General features: G+C 38.3%; 2 protein-coding genes across 2 annotated transcripts; both read right to left on the reverse strand.

Annotated features, from left to right (window-relative positions):
* Positions 1–1,896: 1,896 nt before the first annotated feature.
* LOC118380363 (alpha-amylase-like) lies at positions 1,897–18,546 on the reverse strand. Its single transcript, XM_052463128.1, has 9 exons — positions 18,326–18,546; positions 14,009–14,155; positions 12,137–12,334; positions 11,312–11,542; positions 6,215–6,348; positions 5,465–5,587; positions 4,979–5,179; positions 3,034–3,159; positions 1,897–2,139 (listed from the first exon to the last, which is right to left on the reverse strand). Exons 1-9 carry the CDS (start codon positions 18,494–18,496, stop codon positions 1,950–1,952), a joined length of 1,521 nt encoding a protein of 506 aa, XP_052319088.1. The 5' UTR covers positions 18,497–18,546; the 3' UTR covers positions 1,897–1,949.
* On the reverse strand, positions 16,773–18,316 carry LOC127907547 (uncharacterized). The gene is made up of 2 exons (XM_052463129.1): positions 17,249–18,316; positions 16,773–17,202 (listed from the first exon to the last, which is right to left on the reverse strand). Exons 1-2 carry the CDS (start codon positions 18,138–18,140, stop codon positions 16,802–16,804), a joined length of 1,293 nt encoding a protein of 430 aa, XP_052319089.1. The 5' UTR covers positions 18,141–18,316; the 3' UTR covers positions 16,773–16,801.
* Positions 18,547–24,671: the final 6,125 nt, after the last annotated feature.

Raw genomic sequence — 24,671 nt, forward strand, 5'->3', positions numbered from 1 at the left:
CAGTGGAATCTCAGTAGAATCTCAGGAGAATCTCAGTAGAATCTCAGTGGAATCTCAGTGGAATCTCAGGAGAATCTCAGGAGAATCTCAGGAGAATCTCCGGAGAATCTCCGGAGAATCTCAGTAGAATTTCCGGAGAATCTCAGTGGAATCTCAGTGGAATCTCAGTGGAATCTCAGGAGAATCTCAGGAGAATCTCAGTGGAATCTCAGTAGAATCTCAGTAGAATCTCAGGAGAATCTCAGTAGAATCTCAGGAGAATCTCAGTAGAATCTCAGTGGAATCTCAGTAGAATCTCAGTAGAATCTCAGTAGAATCTCAGTGGAATCTCAGTAGAATCTCAGGAGAATCTCAGTAGAATCTCAGTGGAATCTCAGTGGAATCTCAGTGGAATCTCAGGAGAATCTCAGGAGAATCTCAGTAGAATCTCAGGAGAATCTCAGTAGAATCTCAGTAGAATCTCCGGAGAATCTCAGTGGAATCTCAGTGGAATCTCAGTAGGATCTCATTAAAATCTCAGTAGAATCTCATGAGAGTCTCTGTAGAATCTCAGTGGAATCTCAGTGGAATCTCAGTGGAATCTCAGGAGAATCTCAGGAGAATCTCAGAATCTCAGTAGAATCTCCGGAGAATCTCAGTGGAATCTCAGTGGAATCTCAGTAGAATCTCAGTAGAATCTCAGGAGAATCTCAGTAGAATCTCAGGAGAATCTCAGTAGAATCTCAGGAGAATCTCAGTAGAATCTCAGTGGAATCTCAGTAGAATCTCAGTAGAATCCCAGTAGAATCTCACTGGAATCTCAGTAGAATCTCAGGAGAATCTCAGTGGAATCTCAGTGGAATCTCAGGAGAATCTCAGGAGAATCTCAGTAGAATCTTAGGAGAATCTCAGTAGAATCTCAGGAGAATCTCAGTAGAATCTCAGGAAAATCTCAGTAGAATCTCAGTGGAATCTCAGTAGAATCTCAGGAGAATCTCAGTAGAATCTCAGTGGAATCTCAGTAGAATCTCAGGAGAATCTCAGTAGAATCTCAGTGGAATCTCAGTGGAATCTCAGGAGAATCTCAGGAGAATCTCAGGAGAATCTCAGTAGAATCTCCGGAGAATCTCAGTAGAATCTCAGTAGAATCTCAGTGGAATCTCAGTAGAATCTCAGTAGAATCTCAGGAGAATCTCAGTAGAATCTCAGGAGAATCTCAGTAGAATCTCAGGAGAATCTCAGTAGAATCTCAGTTGAATCTCAGTAGAATCTCAGTAGAATCTCAGTAGAATCTCAGTGGAATCTCAGTAGAATCTCAGGAGAATCTCAGTAGAATCTCAGTGGAATCTCAGTGGAATCTCAGTGGAATCTCAGGAGAATCTCAGGAGAATCTCAGTAGAATCTCAGGAGAATCTCAGTAGAATCTCCGGAGAATCTCAGTGGAATCTCAGTGGAATCTCAGTAGAATCTCATTAAAATCTCAGTAGAATCTCAGGAGAATCTCAGTAGAATCTCAGTGGAATCTCAGTGGAATCTCAGTGGAATCTCAGGAGAATCTCAGGAGAATCTCAGTAGAATCTCAGGAGAATCTCAGTAGAATCTCCGGAGAATCTCAGTGGAATCTCAGTGGAATCTCAGTAGAATCTCATTAAAATCTCAGTAGAATCTCAGGAGAATCTCAGGAGAAAACAAGTTGTTTATCTTTCATTTGAGCCATTGGACTTGTTAATGTGTGGAGGTTAAATATTTTTAGGAATATTTTTGCGTTCCATGCGCCACCTTCCAGCCGAACGTGGGGGGGGTGTTCCAAAATTGGAACCCTAGTCCCCTTCTGGTTAAAGGACATCTGCTGAGATAGATTCAGCATTGACCAAGCCTTCACATAACAGCAAAAACAAAACCAAACCACCACAGAAGTTCAGTTTGCAGTAGATTTTATTGTTTATTTATGTTTATAGTGTTTTGTTTTTTTACAGCTTGGAGTCGGCATGGATCGCCACCATGGGGTCCTCGTCGGTGTTGCTGATCTTGAAGTGGGCGCGACCATCGTCCCCGACGTTGATGCTCTTCCCCGTGCAGCGCTCTCCGTCCCTCTGGCCAGAAATGACATCACAGTAGGCGCCGCCAGGCATGCCAGTGTTCAGAGTCACATCCAGGTGCCTGATTGGTTGAAACACAGGAAGTAGAGAGCTAAGAGTGAAGTTGATCTGAATTCAATCAATTAACCACTCAGTCAATCAATCAACCAACCAGTCAACTAATCAGTCAGTCAGTCAATTGATTGATCCCTCTGCCAATCAACCAAACCCACCCACCCACCAACAAACTTACCAACCAGTCAGCCAACAAATTAACCAAGGTGTTACAGTATAGACATTATTAACCAAGGTGTTACAGTATAGACATTATTAACCAAGGTGTTACAGTATATACATTATTAACCAAGGTGTTACAGTATAGACATTATTAACCAAGCTGTTACAGTATAGACATTATTAACCAAGGTGTTACAGTATATACATTATTAACCAAGGTGTTACAGTATAGACATTATTAACCAAGGTGTTACAGTATAGACATTATTAACCAAGGTGTTACAGTATAGACATTATTAACCAAGGTGTTACAGTATAGACATTATTAACCAAGGTGTTACAGTATAGACATTATTAACCAAGGTGTTACAGTATAGACATTATTAACCAAGGTGTTACAGTATAGACATTATTAACCAAGGTGTTACAGTATAGACATTATTAACCAAGGTGTTACAGTATAGACATTATTAACCAAGGTGTTACAGTATAGACATTATTAACCAAGCTGTTACAGTATATCAAATCAAATCAAATCAAATCGAATCGAATCTAATTTTATTTGTCACATACACATGGTTAGCAGATGTTAATGCGATTGTAGCGAAATGCTTGTGCTTCGAGTTCCGACAATGCAGTGATAACCAACAAGTAATCTAACTAACAATTCCAAAACTACTGTCTTATACACAGTGTAAGGGGATAAGGAACATGTACATAAGGATATAAGGTATATTACCAGTCGTCGTTGTTGAAGACAATGAAGCCACGGTTACCGCGTCCAAAGGCCACCTGGTTGTCTCCATTATCCCACCAGTTGGAATGGGGCTGTCCGTTCACCACGTTACGGAAGGTAGCCATGTTCCTACACAGACAGAAGACAAAGAGGTAATCTTTTACCATGGTTACAACAACCAAAACTGTTCCTAGTAGCTACGGTCAGTGGAACGAACGGTGAATAAGATGTGTTGATTTAAATGTGTCTGTGATACATTACATGGTCAAAGGTATGTGGACACCCCTTTAAATTAGTGGCTTCGGCTATTTCAGCCCCACCCGTTACTGACAGGCGTATTAAATCGAGCACACGGTCATGCATTCTCCATAGACAAACATTGGCAGCAGAACACTGAAGAGCTAAGTGTCTATCAACGTGGCGCTGTCATAATATGCCACCTTTCCAACAAGTCAGTTTGTAAAATTGAAATTCTACATCTACATAGGTATTTACACAGTAGTTTGTTGAAACACCTTGGCAGTGATTACAGCCTCGAGTCTTCTTGGGTATGACGCTACAAGCTTGGCACGCTTGTAATTGGGGAGTTTCTACCATTCTTCTCGGCAGATCCTCTCAAGTTCTGTCAGGTTGGACGGGAGCGTCACTGCGCAACTATTTTCAAGTTCTCCTATCTCCACAGAGGAACTCTGGAGCTCTGTCAGAGTGACCATCAAGTTCTCCTATCTCCACAGAGGAACTCTGGAGCTCTGTCAGAGTGACCATCAAGTTCTCCTATCTCCACAGAGGAACTCTGGAGCTCTGTCAGAGTGACCATCAAGTTCTCCTATCTCCACAGAGGAACTCTGGAGCTCTGTCAGAGTGACCATCAAGTTCTCCTATCTCCACAGAGGAACTCTGGAGCTCTGTCAGAGTGACCATCAAGTTCTCCTATCTCCACAGAGGAACTCTGGAGCTCTGTCAGAGTGACCATCAAGTTCTCCTATCTCCACAGAGGAACTCTGGAGCTCTGTCAGAGTGACCATCAAGTTCTCCTATCTCCACAGAGGAACTCTGGAGCTCTGTCAGAGTGACCATCAAGTTCCTTCTCCCCCGATTGCTAAGTTTGGCCGGGCAGCTCTCGGAAGAGTCTTGATAGTTGCAAACGTCTTCCGTTTAAGAATGATGGAGGCCACTGTGTACTTGGGAACCTTCAATATTGCAGAAATTGTTTGGTACCCTTCCCCGGATCAACACAATCCTGTCTCGGAGCTCTACAGACCATTCCTTTGACCTCATGACTTGGTTTTTGCTCTGACATTTTTTTTGTCAACTGTGGGACCTTATATAGACAGGTGTGTGCCTTTCCAAATCATGTCCAATCAATTGAATTTACACACAGGTGGACTCCAATCATGTTGTAGAAACATCTCAAGGAGTATCAATGGAAACAGGATGCACCTGAGATCAATTTCGAGTCTCATAGTAAAGGGTCTGAATACTTATGTAAATAAGGTGTTTCTGATTTTGTTTCTAAAAACCTGTTTTCACTTTGTCATCGTGGGGTACTATGTGTAGATTGATGAGATATATATATTTATATATATATACATTTTAGAATAATGCTATAAAGTAACAAAATGTGGAAAAAAAGTGAAGGGGTCTGAATGCTTTCCCAATTACACAGTCAGCCCAATTCTGCCTAAATGAATGTTTTTTTTAACTAGGCAAGTTAGTTAAGAACAAATTCTTATTTTCAATGACAGCCTAGCAACAGTGGGTTAACTGCCTTTTTCAGGGGCAGATCGACATATTTTTTTTTTACCTTGTCAGCTCAGGGATTTGAACTGGAACTTCCTTTTGGTTAAATAGTCCAATGCTCTAACCACTAGGCTAACCGCCTCCCCAATGTGCCACAAACATCCTGTGATGTACATCAATACCTGCCTCTGTTCGCTGTAGGACTTACGTAATCTGGCGCCACCTGTGCTCACACACCCATCCGTCTCCACAGGTGTCGTCGGCGTTTACATGGACATCCTTGGTGGATCCATCTTCGTGGCTGGGAGGGCCCTGCCAGTCATCAGCGCGGTTCCAGCGGAAGGAGGACATCACACGGGCCACTCCGTAGGGATGGGCAAGCATGTAGGCCACGGCCATCTTGTAAATCCTGCAGGTGAGTCAACAATCGATGAATCCTCAAATAATGGTTGTTTTCATAATTGTTATTTTTTCTGTTAATCATGCATTGATGTCATCGGGGGGGGGGATCGGTATGAAATATATATATTTTCCTGAAGATAAATTGTGTACTTCCTTCAGCTCTCATAAAATATGTTTACAGTAGTGGAAGAAGTATAAAAGGAAGGAAGTACTGTATGTTGTTAAAATGGATATTGGCAAAGTTGCGTAGCGAAAGATTTGTATGTAAGAGAGAGGTGTAGTGAGAGGGTACCTGGCGTCCCAGAAGGTGAGTATGGCGTTTCCACCTCCTCCATGACCTCTCTGGTTGTCATGGTTATCAATAAACACAAGAGCATTGCTGTCGGGCATGAAGCCCCAGCCCTCACCCCAGTTCCTGGAATACACACATCGAAATGATTTAGGAAAATTACAAAGTTGACAAATTCACACACTTTGGCTACTTACAAAATACATCGACTGTATCTTTGAAATATTCACAAACACAATGTGATAAGTAATAATATATATATATATATAAAATATGTATATAATAATTATAAAAGTTATATTATGAGTTTGTATTTAACAATGTATTTAAATGAGTGTGTAACTTATGAGGAAATAATTTAAAGTGCCATTCCACCTCATTTGACACCAGATTTACTGAAAAAAGCACATGTCAATAGGTGGCCCAGGTATCCTCATGACATGGCACAAGTGAATGGGGGGGGGGGGCTTTCCTCTTTAGCTATCTATTGCTCTTGTATTGTTCCTCAAGCAAAGGGGGGAGGCCGATGACATCACGTCAGACCATCAGACCAACTCTGAATGGACGACGTCTTTAAGTAGATTTATTTTCTTAAGTGCGTGGACATCACTGCATTTATGCTGTTTATCAACAGAAAAAAGTTCAGAAATAGCCGGAGTCCATCTTTAATTAGTTAGTTTTTTTTTAATAAGAGAATCTTCTGAATTACTACAATGAAAACGTACAATGTTAACTCATGTAATCATATCTTACTTGGTGTAAGACAGCTTTTCGCCGTTCCACTTGCGGAAGACGTTTCCGATTTTGGCTCCATATTTGAACTCCGTGACTCTGCCTAAGGGGAAGTACTCTGAGGTCTGGATGGCCTCGCCACCCATGTCGATAACCTAAACGGAAGCAGTAAAGAAAACATTTAGCACTGATGAAGATATACATTTACAAATGGAGATGCCAAGACTGAGGAAGAGGATGGTAGATGGTACGTCTACATGTCATGGAACACAAACTGATTGGATTCAGTCCTATATAGACGTTCTTCCGATGCTCAAAGCAATTATACTGTGTGTTGGGGGGGGTGAGTAGTATAGTTTTATAGTATATAAATTATATTGTGTTTTGGGGGGTGAGTAGTATAGTTTTATAGTATATATAATATATTGTGTGTTGGGGGTGAGTAGTATAGTTTTATAGTATATAAATTATATTGTGTGTTGGGGGAGTAGTATAGTTTTATAGTATATAAATTATATTGTGTGTTGGGGGAGTAGTATAGTTTTATAGTATAAAAATTATATTGTGTTTGGGGGGTAGTATAGTTTTAGAGTATATAAATTATATTGTGTGTTGGGGGAGTAGTATAGTTTTATAGTATATAAATTATATTGTGTGTTGGGGGTGAGTAGTATAGTTTTATAGTATATATAATATATTGTGTGTTGGGGGTGAGTAGTATAGTTTTATAGTATATAAATTATATTGTGTTTTGGGGGGTGAGTAGTATAGTTTTATAGTATATATAATATATTGTGTGTTGGGGGTGAGTAGTATAGTTTTATAGTATATAAATTATATTGTGTGTTGGGGGTGAGTAGTATAGTTTTATAGTATATAAATTATATTGTGTTTGGGGGAGTAGTATAGTTTTAAGTATATAAATTATATTGTGTGTTGGGGGAGTAGTATAGTTTTATAGTATATAAATTATATTGTGTGTTGGGGGTGAGTAGTATAGTTTTATAGTATATAAATTATATTGTGTGTTGGGGGTGAGTAGTATAGTTTTATAGTATATATATTATATTGTGTGTTGGGGGTGAGTAGTATAGTTTTATAGTATATAAATTATATTGTGTGTTGGGGGGTGAGTAGTATAGTTTTATAGTATATATATTATATTGTGTGTTGGGGGAGAGTAGTATAGTTTTATAGTATATAAATTATATTGTGTGTTGGGGGTGTGAGTAGTATAGTTTTATAGTATATAAATTATATTGTGTGTTGGGGGAGTAGTATAGTTTTATAGTATATAAATTATATTGTGTTTGGGGGAGTAGTATAGTTTTAGAGTATATAAATTATATTGTGTGTTGGGGGAGTAGTATAGTTTTATAGTATATAAATTATATTGTGTGTTGGGGGTGAGTAGTATAGTTTTATAGTATATATAATATATTGTGTGTTGGGGGGTGAGTAGTATAGTTTTATAGTATATAAATTATATTGTGTTTTGGGGGGCGAGTAGTATAGTTTTATAGTATATATAATATATTGTGTGTTGGGGAGTGTGAGTAGTATAGTTTTATAGTATATAAATTATATTGTGTGTTGGGGGGTGAGTAGTATAGTTTTATAGTATATAAATTATATTGTGTTTGGGGGAGTAGTATAGTTTTAGAGTATATAAATTATATTGTGTGTTGGGGGAGTAGTATAGTTTTATAGTGTATAAATTATATTGTGTGTTGGGGGGTGAGTAGTATAGTTTTATAGTATATAAATTATATTGTGTGTTGGGGGGTGAGTAGTATAGTTTTATAGTATATATATTATATTGTGTGTTGGGGGTGAGTAGTATAGTTTTATAGTATATAAATTATATTGTGTGTTGGGGGTGAGTAGTATAGTTTTATAGTATATATATTATATTGTGTGTTGGGGAGAGTAGTATAGTTTTATAGTATATAAATTATATTGTGTGTTGGGGGTGAGTAGTATAGTTTAATAGTATGTAAATTATATTGTGTTGGGGGGTGAGTAGTATAGTTTTATAGTATATAAATTATATTGTGTGTTGGGGGGTGAGTAGTATAGTTTTATAGTATATAAATTATATTGTGTTTGGGGGGAGTAGTATAGTTTTAGAGTATATAAATTATATTGTGTGTTTTGGGGGGGGGGTAGTATAGTTTTAGAGTATATAAATTATATTGTGTGTTGGGGGGTGAGTAGTATAGTTTTATAGTATATAAATTATATTGTGTGTTGGGGGTGAGTAGTATAGTTTTAGAGTATATATATTATATTGTGTGTTGGGGGGTGAGTAGTATAGTTTTATAGTATATAAATTATATTGTGTGTTGGGGGTGAGTAGTATAGTTTTATAGTATATATATATTATATTGTGTGTTGGGGGAGAGTAGTATAGTTTTATAGTATATAAATTATATTGTGTGTTGAAGTGTGAGTAGTATAGTTTTATAGTATATAAATTATATTGTGTTTGGGGGAGTAGTATAGTTTTATAGTATATAAATTATATTGTGTTTGGGGGAGTAGTATAGTTTTAGAGTATATAAATTATATTGTGTGTTGGGGGGTAGTATAGTTTTATAGTATATAAATTATATTGTGTGTTGGGGGGTGAGTAGTATAGTTTTATAGTATATATAATATATTGTGTGTTGGGGGGTGAGTAGTATAGTTTTATAGTATATAAATTATATTGTGTTTTGGGGGTGAGTAGTATAGTTTTATAGTATATATAATATATTGTGTGTTGGGGGTGAGTAGTATAGTTTTATAGTATATAAATTATATTGTGTGTTGGGGGGAGTAGTATAGTTTTATAGTATATAAATTATATTGTGTTTGGGGGAGTAGTATAGTTTTAGAGTATATCAATTATATTGTGTGTTGGGGGAGTAGTATAGTTTTATAGTATATAAATTATATTGTGTGTTGGGGGGGGTGAGTAGTATAGTTTTATAGTATATAAATTATATTGTGTGTTGGGGGGTGAGTAGTATAGTTTTAGAGTATATATATTATATTGTGTGTTGGGGGGTGAGTAGTATAGTTTTATAGTATATAAATTATATTGTGTGTTGGGGGGTGAGTAGTATAGTTTTATAGTATATATATTATATTGTGTGTTGGGGGGTGAGTAGTATAGTTTTATAGTATATAAATTATATTGTGTGTTGGGGGTGAGTAGTATAGTTTTATAGTATATAAATTATATTGTGTTTGGGGGTGAGTAGTATAGTTTATAATATATAAATTATATTGTGTGTTGGGGGGTGAGTAGTATAGTTTTAGAGTATATAAATTATATTGTGTGTTGGGGGGTGAGTAGTATAGTTTTATAGTATATATATTATATTGTGTGTTGGGGGGTGAGTAGTATAGTTTTATAGTATATAAATTATATTGTGTGTTGGGGGGTGAGTAGTATAGTTTTATAGTATATATATTATATTGTGTGTTGGGGGCAAGTAGTATAGTTTTAGAGTATATAAATTATATTGTGTGTTGGGGGGTAGTATAGTTTTATAGTATATAAATTATATTGTGTGTTGGGGGGTGAGTAGTATAGTTTATAATATATAAATTATATTGTGTGTTGGGGGGCAAGTAGTATAGTTTTAGAGTATATAAATTATATTGTGTGTTTTGGGGGCGAGTAGTATAGTTTTATAGTATATAAATTATATTGTGTGTTGGGGGTGAGTAGTATAGTTTTATAGTATATAAATTATATTGTGTGTTGGGGGAGTAGTATAGTTTTATAGTATATATATTATATTGTGTGTTGGGGGAGAGTAGTATAGTTTTATAGTATATAAATTATATTGTGTGTTGGGGGTGAGTAGTATAGTTTTATAGTATATAAATTATATTGTGTGTTGGGGGTGAGTAGTATAGTTTTATAGTATATAAATTATATTGTGTGTTGGGGGTGAGTAGTATAGTCTTATAGTATATAAATTATATTGTGTGTTGGGGGAGTAGTATAGTTTTATAGTATATATATTATATTGTGTGTTGGGGGAGTAGTATAGTTTTATAGTATATATATTATACTGTGTGTTGGGGGAGAGTAGTATAGTTTTATAGTATATAAATTATATTGTGTGTTGGGAGGGGTGAGTAGTATAGTTTTAGAGTATATTAATTATATTGTGTGTTTGGGGGGTGAGTAGTATAGTTTTATAGTATATAAATTATATTGTGTTTGGGGGGGTGAGTAGTATAGTTTTATAGTATATAAATTATATTTATATTTTATAGTAAATAAATTATATTGATATTTTATAGTAAATAAATTATATTTCTATTTTATAGTATATACATTACATTATATTTTATAGTATATACATTATATTTATATTTTATAGTATATAAATTATATTGATATTTTATAGTATATAAATTATATTTATATTTTATAGTATATACATTATATTTATATTTTATAGTATATACATTATATTTATATTTTATAGTATATAAATTATATTTATATTTTATAGTATATAAATTATATTTATATTTTATAGTATATATACATTATATTTATATTTTATAGTATATACATTATATTTATATTTTATAGTATATACATTATATTTATATTTTATAGTATATACATTATATTTATATTTTATAGTATATAAATTATATTTATATTTTATAGTATATACATAATATTTATATTTTATAGTATATACATAATATTTATATTTTATAGTATATACATAATATTTATATTTTATAGTTTATACATTATATTTATATTTTATAGTATATAAATTATATTGATATTTTATAGTATATACATTATATTGATATTTTATAGTATATACATTATATTTATATTTTATAGTATATACATTATATTTATATTTTATAGTATATACATTATATTTATATGTTATAGTATATACATTATATTTTATAGTATACACATTATATTTATATTTTATAGTATATACATTATATTTATATTTTATAGTAAATAAATTATATTTATATTTTATAGTATATAAATTATATTGATATTTTATAGTATATACATTATATTGATATTTTAAAGTATATTACTAGAAAAACAAGGAGTTACATATTTACCTCCTGGAACAGGAAGGGTCTGGATCCCCCGTTGAACCAGCGGGTGTTGAGGTTGTGCAGACTTCCGTAGATGACAGCAAGGTCGCCGGGCCACATGTGTTTACTGGCGTCCACTCTGAACCCAGCCACTCCCATGTCGATCAGCTTGTTCATGTAGTCAGCCACCTTTTCTCTGACATAGTTCTTCTCCAGGGCGAGATCCAGCAGACTCACCAGACGACAATCACGTACCTGGGGATGGAGCAAAACCTTACGGAAGCTGATTACCGTCATTTGTCCGTTACCGAACTTGAAAGAGTGACAGTGTGAAAGTATCACAATAACACAGAGTGCATTGTATCCCACAAGTAAAACAGCAAACTTGAATCAATTTAGACTTGAATAAAACGTTTTGTTTCCCAATGTTAAAGACTACTCCTTTAGGTGGTCTTAATGAAGACCACTATTCAGCATCTCCACAAAAAGAGAAACATTATTTCGTGAAATTGCGTAAAAATTGCCTGACCTCCAGCTAGCAAGGTGTCTGAGAGCTAGGACCGCACCAAGAGTTAACATAATGTGTGTTGTCTCTTCGTGTGCAGGGCAAATAAATAAAATAATTCAACTAGCAGACCTCCAGTTGTGGCAGCGTCCTAGTTAAAAGTACACAACGCAGAACCACGCTACAAACTGTAAAAAAAATAAAAATACGATCTGCAATAATAATTTAGTACTACTGTACTACTGAGTCATACCTGGTTGATATCAATAATAATTTAGTACTACTGTACTACTGAGTCATACCTGGTTGATATCAATAATAATTTAGTGTGTACTGAGTCATACCTGGTTGATATCATTGTAATTCTCGATGTCTCCGCTGGCAGATTTGCACTTGCCTTCGTTGAAATCAAAGCGACTGAAGGGAATGGAAGGGAAGTCCATCTTTTTGGCACTGAAATAGGTTCCACAGGTAGAGTGGGTTCCCTCTCCGCCTCCAGCTCCACACATGTGGTTGATGACGGCATCAACGTAGATGTTAACCTGGGAATATTAGGAGAGAGGTTTTGGTGTCACAGAGAAAACTGAACAGGACATAGATCTGGAGGAAGGATTTTAACTGTTGGTTCTGTTGGTTTGGTTTGTTGTTAGACCAACAAGTTAAACTTGGTTCTGTTGGTTTGGTTTGTTGTTAGACCAACAAGTTAAACTTGGTTCTGTTGGTTTGGTTTGTTGTTAGACCCACAGTTAAACTTGGTTCTGTTGGTTTGGTTTGTTGTTAGACCCACAGTTAAACTTGGTTCTGTCACTTTGGTTAAGAGTTGGTAGACCATAAGTTAAACTTGGTTCTGACGGTTTGGTTAAGAGTTGGTAGACCATCAGTTAAACTTGGTTCTGTCACTTTGGTTAAGAGTTGGTAGACCATAAGTTAAACTTGGTTCTGTCACTTTGGTTAAGAGTTGGTAGACCATCAGTTAAACTTGGTTCTGTCACTTTGGTTAAGAGTTGGTAGACCATAAGTTAAACTTGGTTCTGTCACTTTGGTTAAGAGTTGGTAGACCATCAGTTAAACTTGGTTCTGTCGGTTTGGTTAAGAGTTGGTAGACCATCAGTTAAACTTGGTTCTGTCGGTTTGGTTAAGAGTTGGTAGACCAACAGTTAAACTTGGTTCTGTCGGTTTGGTTAAGAGTTGGTAGACCATCAGTTAAACTTGGTTCTGTCGGTTTGGTTAAGAGTTGGTAGACCATCAGTTAAACTTGGTTCTGTCACTTTGGTTAAGAGTTGGTAGACCATCAGTTAAACTTGGTTCTGTCACTTTGGTTAAGAGTTGGTAGACCATCAGTTAAACTTGGTTCTGTCGGTTTGGTTAAGAGTTGGTAGACCATCAGTTAAACTTGGTTCTGTCGGTTTGGTTAAGAGTTGGTAGACCATCAGTTAAACTTGGTTCTGTCACTTTGGTTAAGAGTTGGTAGACCATCAGTTAAACTTGGTTCTGTCACTTTGGTTAAGAGTTGGTAGACCATCAGTTAAACTTGGTTCTGTCACTTTGGTTAAGAGTTGGTAGACCATCAGTTAAACTTGGTTCTGTCGGTTTGGTTAAGAGTTGGTAGACCATCAGTTAAACTTGGTTCTGTCACTTTGGTTAAGAGTTGGTAGACCATAAGTTAAACTTGGTTCTGTCACTTTGGTTAAGAGTTGGTAGACCATCAGTTAAACTTGGTTCTGTCACTTTGGTTAAGAGTTGGTAGACCATCAGTTAAACTTGGTTCTGTCGGTTTGGTTAAGAGTTGGTAGACCATCAGTTAAACTTGGTTCTGTCACTTTGGTTAAGAGTTGGTAGACCATCAGTTAAACTTGGTTCTGTCACTTTGGTTAAGAGTTGGTAGACCATCAGTTAAACTTGGTTCTGTCACTTTGGTTAAGAGTTGGTAGACCATCAGTTAAACTTGGTTCTGTCGGTTTGGTTAAGAGTTGGTAGCCCATCAGTTAAACTTGGTTCTGTCACTTTGGTTAAGAGTTGGTAGACCATCAGTTAAACTTGGTTCTGTTGGGTTAGTAGTACGAGTATGATGGTGATTTAACTTTTTTCTGTGTGTTTGTGGGAGCAGAGTAGGAGATCAAGTAGCCTACTTAACCTCTAGCAGTGGACTTCTAAGACAATATGAAGTTTGTCATGTTCATGATCACGCCTGTGTTTTTTAAATTATTGTTGTTTACCCCAACGTTGTTGCATCTGGTAATCATGTCTCTGAGCTCGCTCTCATTTCCTGATCTGGAACACAGGTTGTAGCTGATTGGCTGGTACCGTTCCCACCATGGTCTCCAAGGGCTGGTCAACAAAATACTCTCAGTAGGAGGAGAGATCTAAGGGGAAGAGGCAACAGCATAGGTACATTTCTAACTCAGACATCACCTCAGGGCGGGGCAACCATGAAGTAGAATCAGGCAACAGCATAGGTACATTTCTAACTCAGACATCACCTCAGGGCGGGGCAACCATGAAGTAGAATCAGGCAACAGCATAGGTACATTTCTAACTCAGACATCACCTCAGGGCGGGGCAACCATGAAGTAGAATCAGGCAACAGCATAGGTACATTTCTAACTCAGACATCACCTCAGGGCGGGGCAACCATGAAGTAGAATCAGGCAACAGCATAGGTACATTTCTAACTCAGACATCACCTCAGGGCGGGGCAACCATGAAGTAGAATCAGTGGGTTAGCCAGTAATCTTTAAAAAAACAACATTTAACATCGATATGTGTTTTTGGATATATCTATATACATAGATGAAAATGAAGATGTGCATTCCGTATCTGTTACTCTCTATATATCTGTATCTATTACTCTATATATACAGTATCTGTATTTATTGCACTATATATTTCTGTATTTATTACTCTCTCTCTCTCTACACACACACATATATATATATATATATATCTGTATCTATTACTCTCTCTATATATATATTTGTATCTATTATTCTGTATATATATGTATCTTTTACTATCGCAACTGTAGTATGTGTCTTATTCTGGTGATCGATGTTTTGCTGCCTGTTTGACATGTAAAAATAATCTCACTCCTTTGTCCATAATAATCTCATCCAGTAGACTGTATCTGCCATCTGTTGGGTAGAGAGCACATGCCAACACCAGTGGGCACATTTGCTATAAAACGCAACATTCTTTGTGACGAAACCATCTGTAGACATGAAAATGCGATGGAAACTCATTTAAATGTTATATATTTATTCGGTACAAATTACTTTTATGTGTCACGCACTTTTATCCGCAACAAGGCAATTTGACGGAAATACTTCTGTGGTGGGAAAATGCACATCTTGGTTTTTTTGTTGGATTTCTGAATATTTCGCACCAAAATCTGTCGCAAATTGGATGGAAATGTAGCTAGTGATACAACACTCATATGATCAATACTCATATGGGAAGAGTAAATGTAAGGTATCATTTCCGGAGACCTTCTCCCTTACCTCACCTCGCTCATCAACTCATCCCTGACCGCTGGCTACGTCCCTTCCGTCTTCAAGAGAGCGAGAGTTGCACCCCTTCTGAAAAAACCTACACTCGATCCCTCCGATGTCAACAACTACAGACCAGTATCCCTTCTTTCTTTTCTCTCCAAAACTCTTGAACGTGCCGTCCTCAGCCAGCTCTACCGCTATCTCTCTCAGAATGACCTTCTTGATCCAAATCAGTCAGGTTTCAAGACTAGTCATTCAACTGAGACTGCTCTTCTCTGCATCACGGAGGCGCTCCGCACTGCTAAAGCTAACTCTCTCTCCTCTGCTCTCATCCTTCTAGACCTATCGGCTGCCTTCGATACTGTGAACCATCAGATCCTCCTCTCCACCCTCTCCGAGTTGGGCATCTCCGGCGCGGCCCACGCTTGGATTGCGTCCTACCTGACAGGTCGCTCCTACCAGGTGGCGTGGCGAGAATCTGTCTCCTCACCAAGCGCTCTCACCACTGGTGTCCCCCAGGGCTCTGTTCTAGGCCCTCTCCTATTCTCGCTATACACCAAGTCACTTGGCTCTGTCATAACCTCACATGGTCTCTCTTATCATTGCTATGCAGACAACACACAATTAATCTTCTCCTTTCCCCCTTCTGATGACCAGGTGGCGAATCGCATCTCTGCATGTCTGGCAGACATATCAGTGTGGATGACGGATCACCACCTCAAGCTGAACCTCGGCAAGACGGAGCTGCTCTTCCTCCCGGGGAAGGACTGCCCGTTCCATGATCTCGCCATCACGGTTGACAACTCCATTGTGTCCTCCTCCCAGAGCGCTAAGAACCTTGGCATGATCCTGGACAACACCCTGTCGTTCTCAACTAACATCAAGGCGGTGGCCCGTTCCTGTAGGTTCATGCTCTACAACATCCGCAGAGTACGACCCTGCCTCACACAGGAAGCGGTGCAGGTCCTAATCCAGGCACTTGTCATCTCCCGTCTGGATTACTGCAACTCACTGTTGGCTGGGCTCCCTGCCTGTGCCATTAAACCCCTACAACTCATCCAGAACGCCGCAGCCCGTCTGGTGTTCAACCTTCCCAAGTTCTCTCACGTCACCCCGCTCCTCCGCTCTCTCCACTGGCTTCCAGTTGAAGCTCGCATCCGCTACAAGACCATGGTGCTTGCCTACGGAGCTGTGAGGGGAACGGCACCTCAGTACCTCCAGGCTCTGATCAGGCCCTACACCCAAACAAGGGCACTGCGTTCATCCACCTCTGGCCTGCTCGCCTCCCTACCACTGAGGAAGTACAGTTCCCGCTCAGCCCAGTCAAAACTGTTCGCTGCTCTGGCCCCCAATGGTGGAACAAACTCCCTCACGACGCCAGGACAGCGGAGTCAATCACCACCTTCCGGAGACACCTGAAACCCCACCTCTTTAAGGATTACCTAGGATAGTATAAGTAATCCTTCTCACCCCCCTAAAAGTTTTAGATGCACTATTGTAAAGTGGCTGTTCCACTGGATGTCATAAGGTGAATGCACCAATTTGTAAGTCGCTCTGGATAAGAGCGTCTGCTAAATGACTTAAATGTAAATGTATTAGCCGTAAGAACAACAACCATGGTGAGTACAGTAGGATAAACCCTGGAGTAGGAGAACAACAACCATGGTGAGTACAGTAGGATAAACCCTGGGCCTGGAGAACAACAACCATGGTGAGTACAGTAGGATAAACCCTGGAGTAGGAGAACAACAACCATGGTGAGTACAGTAGGATAAACCCTGGGCCTGGAGAACAACAACCATGGTGAGGACAGTAGGATAAACCCTGGGCCTGGAGAACAACAACCATGGTGAGTACAGCAGGATAAACCCTGGGGTAGGAGAACAACAACCATGGTGAGTACAGTAGGATAAACCCTGGACCTGGAGAACAACAACCATGGTGAGTACAGTAGGATAAACCCTGGACCTGGAGAACAACAACCATGGTGAGTACAGTAGGATAAACCCTGGGCCTGGAGAACAACAACCATGGCGAGTACAGTAGGATAAACCCTGGGGTAGGAGAACAACAACCATGGTGAGTACAGTAGGATAAACCCTGGGGTAGGAGAACAACAACCATGGTGAGTACAGTAGGATAAACCCTGGGCCTGGAGAACAACAACCATGGTGAGTACAGTAGGATAAACCCTGGGGTAGGAGAACAACAACCATGGTGAGTACAGTAGGATAAACCCTGGGCCTGGAGAACAACAACCATGGTGAGTACAGCAGGATAAACCCTGGGCCTGGAGAACAACAACCATGGTGAGTACAGTAGGATAAACCCTGGACCTGGAGAACAACAACCATGGTGAGTACAGTAGGATAAACCCTGGGCCTGGACAACAACAACCATGGTGAGTACTGTAGGATAAACCCTGGGCCTGGAGAACAACAACCATGGTGAATACAGTAGGATAAACCCTGGGCCTGCAGAACAACAACCATGGTGAGTACAGTAGGATAAACCCTGGGCCTGGAGAACAACAACCATGGTGAGTACAGTAGGATAAACCCTGGGCCTGGAGAACAACAACCATGGTGAGTACAGTAGGATAAACCCTGGGCCTGGAGAACAACAACCATGATGAGTACAGTAGGATAAACCCTGGGCCTGGAGAACAACAACCATGGTGAGTACAGTAGGATAAACCCTGGGCCTGGAGAACAACAACCATGGTGAGTACAGTAGGATAAACCCTGGGCCTGGAGAACAACAACCATGGTGAGTACAGTAGGATAAACCCTGGGCCTGGAGAACAACAACCATGGTGAGTACAGTAGGATAAACCCTGGGGTATGAGAACAACAACCATGGTGAGTACAGTAGGATAAACCCTGGGGTATGAGAACAACAACCATGGTGAGTACAGTAGGATAAACCCTGGGGTAGGTGAACAACAACCATGGTGAGTACAGTAGGATAAACCCTTTGGATGGAGTCTTTCTTGACCAGTTGACCTAAACAAGAAAAACTATTCCATTCTCCAACAGTACATACCTGAACTCCAGCGTATCCTTTGGGAGCCAGGAACCTCTCACACTCAGCCGCGATGTCGTTCCACTTCCACTCAAACAGGTGGACGATGGCCTGCCTGCCATGCTTGGCATGGGGGTTGTTGAAAGCCTGGCTCAGCCCCAGCAGGGCCAACAGAACTAGATACCTCATCATGTCTATCCCTGGTCGAGATAGAAAAAAAAGAATCAGACGACAAACTGGAGAGTTGACACCAGGTATATATACAGAGTGTAGACGTCTGACCATTCACGCTATGGCCAATGATAGGGCGTATTATGTTTCTGTAAAGATTCCACATGTCTTTATCTACAATGTCAAGGGCAGTGTAAAAGCAGGTGTGTGGTGTCAAGTCTTACTCACGATTGAAGTAACCTACAGAGTTTTCTTTCCACAAATAGAAGAGTGAAAAATACCTCTGGCATACGGAGATCTACTTTACCTGAATTACATTCTAAGAAAAAAGGGTTCTTTGCTGAGGGATAGGGTTCTACCAAGAACTGGTTTGATCTGAAGAACACTTTTTGGAAGACAAGGCTTATTTGTAAGGCAAAGGGTTCTACATAGAACCTTTAACATTCTTAGAACTATTTCTGGAAGAAAGGGTTCTTTGATAATTTGTTAGAAGGCAAGAAGGGTTCTACATAGAACCTTTAACATTCTTAGAACTATTTCTTGAAGAAAGTATTTTTTTAGATAATTCGTTGGAAGGCAAGAAGGGTTCTACATAGAACCATATATCATATATTGCAGGGAGATTCTCAGAATTGTTTGTTTCACAGTAATATGTGTGTTTTTGCATGTACATTGATTTGTTTATTAATTTTATGCTACACAAAGAAAAATAACATTGTTTTCTAAACTAATCCAATCTGTTAGTAGTTGATTTCTTGTACCCGTTACTGAGATGGTTGACCCAGTTTAGATGATTGAGCTAGGGTCAGAAGTCAATCTTTTCTACTCTTGCAGTCATTCTTAACGAAGATTGCAGGTAAATTAACAATTACACTTGTTGGATATCCTAAATTCTGTCTGGATTCCAATAGGATATACGCGTCACTTTGCAAGCCAATATAATGTGACTTTCAGGCCTTTTGTTGCCTGTAACTCCACCCTGTTAGGGTATAACTAGGTTCTCTCAAAGAAAGGCCTTAATGATATATGTAATGTATTGTCATAAATAATTAGATTGGAAAAGGCTGGTGGAACAGTTCAATGAATACCCCTCCAAAGATAAAAAGGGGTCGTTGGTAGAACCCTTCATAGATGGTTCTAGGAATAACCTTTAGATGATAACGTGGTTCTTAGTACAACCCTTCATAGATGGTTTTAGGAATAACCTTTAGATGTTAATGTGGTTCTTAGTAGAACCCTTCATCGATGGTTCTAGGAATAACCTTTAGATGATAACGTGGTTCTTAGTACAACCCTTCATAGATGGTTCTAGGAATAACCTTTAGATGATAACGTGGCTCTTGGTAGAACCTGTCACGACGTGGGCCTTTCTGGGTGTAGATCATGGCTGCCCCCCTCTCTCAATCTCTCTCTCTCCTAAACCAGGTTTAGTACCTCAGGTCATAAATGCAGGGTAGAAACTGCCATGCAGTATGGAGGTAGAGAGCCTAGAAAGAACAATGGAAGACCACAAACTCCTAATTAAAGTCCTAATTAAACAGCGTTCCTACTTTTGGGAATGTGTGAATGGTCTGTGGACGCTTAAGGGACAGTTATGATGAGTGTGTTTCAGTTGGTGACCTCATGAAGGACAGGAAACACACATAACTATATCTCTTAAAGTGTACATTTCCCAGCTTTCAGGTTTACATCTAAATATTGTGAAACATATGTGATTAAACCTGAAACTATTTTTGAAAAGATGTAATGTGATGTTAATTAATTCTTGTAGGATAGGGGACCCTTGCGTCCCACTTGGCCAAAAGCTAGGTAAAATGCAGCAAGGCAAATTCAAATAAAATGATATAAAAATCTAACTTTCATTGAATCACACATGTAAGATACTGAATTAAAGCGACACTCGTTGTGAATCCAGCCAACATGTCAGATTTAAAAAAGGCTTTTCTACGAAAGTATAAGAAGCTATTATCTGATGATAGCACAACAGTAAACAAAGAGAGTAGCATATTTCAACCCTGCAGGCGCTACACAAAACACAGAAATAAAATATAAATCATGCCTTACCTTTGACGAGCTTCTTTTGTTGGCATTCCAATATGTCCCATAAACATCATAAATGGTCCTTTTGTTAGATTAATTACGTCCATACATATGCAAAATGTCAATTTATTTGGCGAGCTTGATCCAGAAAAAAACAGCTTCCAATTTGCGCATCGTCACCACAAAATATTTCAAAAGTTACCTGTAAACTTTGCCAAAACATTTCAAACTACTTTTGTAATACAACTTTAGGAATGTTTTAACATTAATAACGGATCAAATTGAATACATATATGCATATATTATATTCTTTATTATATTCTTGGCATGAGTAGCAGGAAGTTGAAATTGGGCATGCTATTTATCCAAAAGTGAAAATGCTGCCCCCTATCATTTAGAGGTTTTAACCTTCTAAATGAAAGTATGGGTTTTTCATATAAAGTTAACCAAATCAATGGTCAAGCCAACGTGAGCATAGACATTACGTCCGCTTCATGGAACCTCCCTTTTCTACTGAAATGGATAAAACCCACTGCTGATGAAATTCCCACCAGACCACACAAGCTAAGGTTGCAAATTGTTGAATTTCTGAGACCAAAACATGCCGGGTGAAGCTGGTGTGTGCAGTGGTTTAAACTACAACTCTACCAAAGGACAAGACGATACCACGTGGAGCATTGGCAACACGGATGGAAATGGTTCAACTCTGAGACTATCATTCACTACAGAATAAGATCAAATCTTAGATCTATAATTACTAGTCTGCAGCTAGAAATGACATAAGTCTAGAACGAGAATACAGACAACCGCCGAAGCATCTGTCTATGAGAACATTTCTGAATGGAACTTTGAAGTACCCATTCTAACCACCTACAACCACAAAAGACTTAAAAGAAAGTTAACCAGAGACTCATATGAACCCTACCAGACGATCGAGATTCCAACAGAGAAGACAACAACGACATACAGGTGTAAATATATATACATTGCAATTATTCTCGAATGAGCGGCTGTTCATGTGCAAAGGATTAACATTTAAATGTATATAATTATAGACTGTGTGTAGTGTATCCATTTGTCTCTTCCCGCTCTTTCTCAGTCCCACCCCATTCCTTTTATCTACCAAGTTGTCATACCAAACATTTCGCTACACTCGCATTAACATCTGCTAACCATGTGTATGTGACAAATAAAATTTGATTTGAAATTTGATTTGATATCGACTTAGTCCACTAGGGACTTTTCTTTGTATCATGAAGCAACCCATTGTACTAATTGTATGTGTTTTCATGTTTTTCTGTGATTTGATTAGTTAGTAAATAAAAAAATTAAGCCAATTTGTATTTCGCTGATTCATAATTTATGTTCGTGCAGATGACCAAGAATTTAACGATGTTTTGGAACAAGGTAATAATAATACATTAATGAGACTAATCGATCAGATATTAAAATATCTGAAGAGTTATATTCGGAAAATTATAACTCTGTAAGACAACATTTTCCATGGTGCCCCGACATCCAAGTTAATTAAGTTGACCATTATTAGTTTAATCACGTAATAACGTAATCACGTAATAACAATTTCACATAGAGAATTGATTTGATAAAATAACAATAAAATAACAACATTTAATGACAGCAAAGACACGACAAACTCTTCATAGATGGTTCTAGGAAGAACCTTACCATGATAACATGGTTCTTGGTTGAACCCTTCTAGGCAGAACCATATTACAGGGAGTTATTTGAAGAACCCTACATAGAGGGTTCTAGATATAAAACCTCAGCCAAATGACAAAATATGCGACAATACTACACTGTGTTTCAAGTAGCAAAAAAAAACCAGTAGTAATTGATGATGCTTGTAAGAGATTTTGTGTGATTTGTATTCATAGCAGGGACACAGATACCTTTTCTACACTCTTAGAAAAAAACTAAAAAAAGGGTTATTCGGGCTGTCCCCTTTTAGGTTCTACATGGAACCCAAAATAGTTCTACCCAGAACCAGAACCAAAAAGGGTTCTTCAAAGGGTTCTCTTATGGGGACAGCCAAAGGATACTTTTAGGTTTTAAATAGCACCTAGAGTTAAGGTCATGAAAGCTATGTTAAAAATATTCTTACAAAAAAAGGAAACACTGAATCATTTAATCTGCAACCTTACCTTGTGTATAGCTCTGTATCTCTGAACCGAGATATAATGTAATATTTGCTAAATAGCCAGTGAATGGTGCAACAGTTTGTCAGAGCTAGCATTTGTTTTGCCACTATAAAATCAATAGCTGAACTGGATATCTGAGATTGCAACATTTGATCTCGTGGAAGGAACATCTCACTGTCAATATAATACAAAATAATAAACAACATCTAACATGTACAGCGATTATAAACTACAAATAGATCATAGAGATGTTATAGACAGACATATTAATTTCGTGTTCATGGTGTTTAGGATGTACTGATTTAGAATGGCTTGAAATAGTCATCTGTCGTATACCTATTTAGAGTGTGTGTGAGTGTGTGTGTGTGTGTGTGTGTGTGTGTGTGTGTGTGTGTGTGTGTGTGTGTGTGTGTGTGTGTGTGTGTGTACTGATTTAGAATGGCTTGAAATAGTCATCTGTCGTATACCTATTTAGAGAGTGTGTGTGTGTGTGTGTGTGTGTGTGTGTGTGTGTGTGTGTGTGTGTGTGTGTGTGTGTGTGTGTGTGTGTGTGTGTGTGTGTCTGTGTGTGTACTGGTTTTCCAACCAACAACACTATACTCGAGATGGCATGCCAATTCTGATAGGAATGAACAATGTCAGAGGGCTCAACCCAACAGTGAAGTTCAACATGACTTTGTGTTCATGTTTTTCGTGACATACAACTACAGTAGTTGGTGGTGATTATATAACCAGGGCTTAGGTTCTCTCTGACTGACCTTGACATGTTTTTCCGATCTGCGCTTTATCAGTTTCAGAGAAATATACAGTAACTGGAGTGTAGCTTTATCAGGAGTATATAAATAGCTTACAGTAAAAACAAATACAAAAATAAACTTCTCTTTTTGTGTAATATTCATAAAACACGATAAACTAAAATCATAGTATTTTTGTTTGAATATCAAATAAATAGTGTATAAACATGATTATTTTACCTTTATTTAACTAGGCAAGTCAGTTAAGAAAACAATTCTTATTTTCAATGACAGCCTAGTGGGTGAAACTGCCTTGTTCAGGGGTAGAATGACACATTTGGGGGAATTTGGGGATTCGATCTTGCAACCTTTCGGTTACTAGACCAACGCTCTAACCACTAGGCTACGCTGCTGGTTACTAGACCAACGCTCTAACCACTAGGCTACGCTGCCGCCCCATGGACAGTACGTGGATAGAATATGTCGTATATCTGTAAAATACGTGGATAGAATATGTAGTATATTTGAACAGGATGGCCTTGACTAGAATACAGTATATACATATGAAGAGGATAAAACAGTATGTAAACATGATTAAAGTGACAAGTGTTCCATGTTTATGTATATAGGGCAGCAGCCTCTAAGGTGCAGGGTTGAGTAACCGGGTGGTAGCCGGTTAGTGACATTGACCTGAAGTTCAGGGTAGGGTACTGGGTGCGGGCCAGTTAGTGGTGTCTGTTTAACAGTCTGATGGCCTTGAGATAGAAACGGTTTTTCAGTCTCTCTGTCCCAGCTTTAATGCACCTGTACCGACCTCACCTTCTGGATGATAGCGGGGTGAACAGGCAGTGGCTCGGGGTGGCTGTTGTCCTTGATGATCTTTATGGCCTTCCTGTGACATCTGGTGCTGTAGGTGTACCGCAGTTTCTCAATTAGATCGAGGTCTGAGCTTTGACTAGGCCATTCCCAGACTTTTAAATTGTTTCCCATAAAAAAACTTGAGTATTGCTTTAGCAGTATGCTTAGGGTCATTGTCCTGCTGGAAGGTCTGACCAGAATACCTTCTTCCATATGTTTGGGGAGTCTCCCACATGCCTTTTGGCAAACATCAAACATCTTTGTTTATTTTATTCTGGCCACTCTTCTGTAAAGCCCAGCTCTGTGGAGGGTACAGCTTAAAATTGTCCTATAGACAGAAATTCCAATCTCCGCTGTGGAGCTTTGCAGCTCCTTCAGGGTTATCTTTGGTCTCTTTGTTGCCTC

Source organism: Oncorhynchus keta, chromosome 15, assembly GCF_023373465.1.
Source record: "Oncorhynchus keta strain PuntledgeMale-10-30-2019 chromosome 15, Oket_V2, whole genome shotgun sequence".
Classification (NCBI taxonomy): Eukaryota; Metazoa; Chordata; class Actinopteri; order Salmoniformes; family Salmonidae; genus Oncorhynchus; species Oncorhynchus keta.